This window comes from Alosa pseudoharengus, unplaced genomic scaffold, assembly GCF_046254945.1.
Source record: "Alosa pseudoharengus isolate Yale_2024_CS ecotype anadromous, Long Island Sound unplaced genomic scaffold, YU_APseudo_1.1 YU_APseudo_1.1_scf_12, whole genome shotgun sequence".
Taxonomy (NCBI): Eukaryota; Metazoa; Chordata; class Actinopteri; order Clupeiformes; family Clupeidae; genus Alosa; species Alosa pseudoharengus.
Window position 1 is genome coordinate 8,975,767 of NW_027468587.1, and position 2,500 is coordinate 8,978,266.

Genomic DNA, 2,500 nt, shown 5'->3' on the forward strand with positions numbered 1-2,500 from the left:
TTCTCTCTCTCTCTCCTTTTCTCTCTCTCTCTCTCTCTCCCTCTCACCAAGACCTCTAGTTTTGATTACTCCTCCATTTTGCTTCTCAGCAATCACTTCATTTCTGTCCTCCACAATCTGTTTGAATGACATAATGAGGGAGAGATAATGACAATATAGTCCAAACTCAGGAGTCACCCACTTGCTGAAATTACAGACGCAATGTCTGTTGTTATTTTCTGAGATGTAACATTGAGATGTCCCCATCGTAACTCTCTCTGTTCTCTCTCTCCTCTCTTTCCTTATCAATCTCTCTTTTGCATACTATTCTTCTCCATTTCTGTCACATTGTGTACATATCTTTTTTTTTTCTCATGCGATTTCTCATCTCATCTTGATTTTCCATATGTTTCCCCTCTCTGTCTTTTCTCTCTCATTTCTCCTTGTCCCACTCTCTACCCATCACAACGTGGACCTCTAATTGTGTCTCTAAAACTATCCCATCTAACCCCCCCCCCTTTTTTTTACCTGTCCACCTCTCTCCCACTCTTTTGCCCTCCCTATCTCCTCCATATTCCTCTCTCCATCCCTCTCTCTCTCACCCTCTCTCTCTCCATCCCTCTCTCTTCCTCCCCTCTTCCTCTTCCTGTTTTTGAGGAAACATGGTGCTACAACAGCGTGATGTGTGTTGTTGATAATGACAAGCTACAGATTGCACATTTCTTTAATTAATAAGTTGACTAACTTTTACTTTTTGAGTACAGTGTCAAGTTGATCTTGATGTATTTTTTAAGATTGTAATGAAGAGATTTTGAAAATGTAATTCTCTCTTCCTCCCTGTTTTTCCCTCCCCACCTAAAACTTCCTTCACCCCCCCACCCTCCCTCTCTCCTCTTTCCACTCTCCATTCCTCTCTCTCTCTCTCCATTCCTCTCTCTCACCCCCTCTGTCCCTCCACACCTCCTCTCTCTCTCCATTCCTCTCTCTCTCACCCTCTCTCTCCATCCACACCCCCTGGCTCTCTCTCTCTCCATCCCTCTCTCTCCCCCTCTCCCTCTCTCTCTCTGTCCCTATCCCTCTCTCTCACCCTCTCTCTCTCCATCCCTCTCTCTCACCCTCTCTCTCCTTCCACACCCCCTGGCTCTCTCTCTCTCCATCCCTCTCTCTCCCCCTCTCCCTCTCTCTCTCCATCCCCATCCCTCTCTCTCCATCCCCATCCCCCTCTCTCCCCCTCTCTCTCTCTTTCTCTCTGTCCCCATCCCTCTCTCAGGTGTGGTCTCTCAGCAGGAGAATGGGAAGACGGTCAGCGTGTCCAACACCATCACGGTTGCCGTGGAGCGGCGGGACAACGAAGCGGCGGTCAGCTGTGAAGCGTCCCACCCGGCGCTAGGCAACCAGAGGAGGGTCCGCCACTACCGCCTCGACGTGCACTGTGAGTGAAGTCACCCGATTGGTGGGGACGGTTGCTGTGACAACCCACCCAGACACAAGATTCTTTTTTTTAATCATTGTTGCTTATCCACATGAATTATGTGGTTTATTGATTGTGTGTGTGTGTGTGTGTGTGTGTGTGTGTGTGTGTCTGTCCTGTTTTTCCCATTACAGTTGCCCCTACTGTCAAAATTACTCCGCCACCGGGAATTCTTCGAGAGGGAGACTCCCTCACCCTTACCTGCACTGTCACTGGAAACCCACTGTGAGTGTTTTCTGTGTTTGTGTGTCTGTGTGAGGCTGTGTGTGTGTGTGTGTGTGTGTGTGTGTGTACATGTGTGTGTGTGTACATCTGTGTGTGTGTGTGTGCACTGTGAACTCCACATTTGTGTGTCTTTTTGATTAGAGTTTGTTTTCCATTACTCACATCAGTACCCAAGCCTCGTCCATGCATCTCTCTCTCTCTCTCTCTCCCTCTGTCCCTCTCTCTCTCCCTCTCTCCCTTCTCTCTCTCTCCCTCTCTCTCTCTCTCCCCCTGCTGTCTGTCTCTCGCTCTGTCGCCTGTCTGGGGGGATCTGTGAGGCTTTGGAGCTGAAAGCCCGTAAAGCTCTTTGGAGCCTCCAATCACAACAGCCGCGCTGCAGGCATGAGTGATGGAGGAAGTGAGAGGCACACTGACAAACCCACCAGAGGCATAATGGAGGGATGAAGAGGGGGAGATAGGGACGGTGCCACAGAGGAGAACGCACAGAGAGAGAGAGAGAGAGAGAGAGAGAGAGAGAGAGGGAGAGAGAGAGAGAGCGAGAGAGAGAGAGACAGAGAAGGAGAGAGAGAGAGGGAGAGAGAGATGGTGAAGGTGAAGTTGTGTGATGAAGCAGAGGAGTGATAAGGAATATAGGCTGCCATAGACAAAGCTTAGATGGGTAGCTTGGGAGGATAAGACAAGAAGTGCACAGAGGAATGAAAGAGACAAAGCTATGCATGTACATACACCTCGGATATATATATACCTGGATAAAAGCATGGATATTTACATAGCTAAGTTATAAATAAAGAGACAGCATATCTCAAGTCAAAGACAGAGAGATTT

General features: G+C 48.5%; 1 protein-coding gene across 3 annotated transcripts in view; it reads left to right on the forward strand.

The window, feature by feature from the left end:
• cadm4 (cell adhesion molecule 4) overlaps positions 1-2,500 on the forward strand; it is a 139,227-nt gene that overhangs the window by 120,200 nt on the left and 16,527 nt on the right. For all 3 annotated transcript variants that reach the window (XM_076280026.1, XM_076280025.1, XM_076280027.1), the window contains 2 exons: positions 1,250-1,411; positions 1,585-1,675. In XM_076280026.1, the coding sequence (XP_076136141.1) occupies positions 1,250-1,411; positions 1,585-1,675 (253 nt within the window). The remainder of the gene's footprint in view (positions 1-1,249; positions 1,412-1,584; positions 1,676-2,500) is intronic.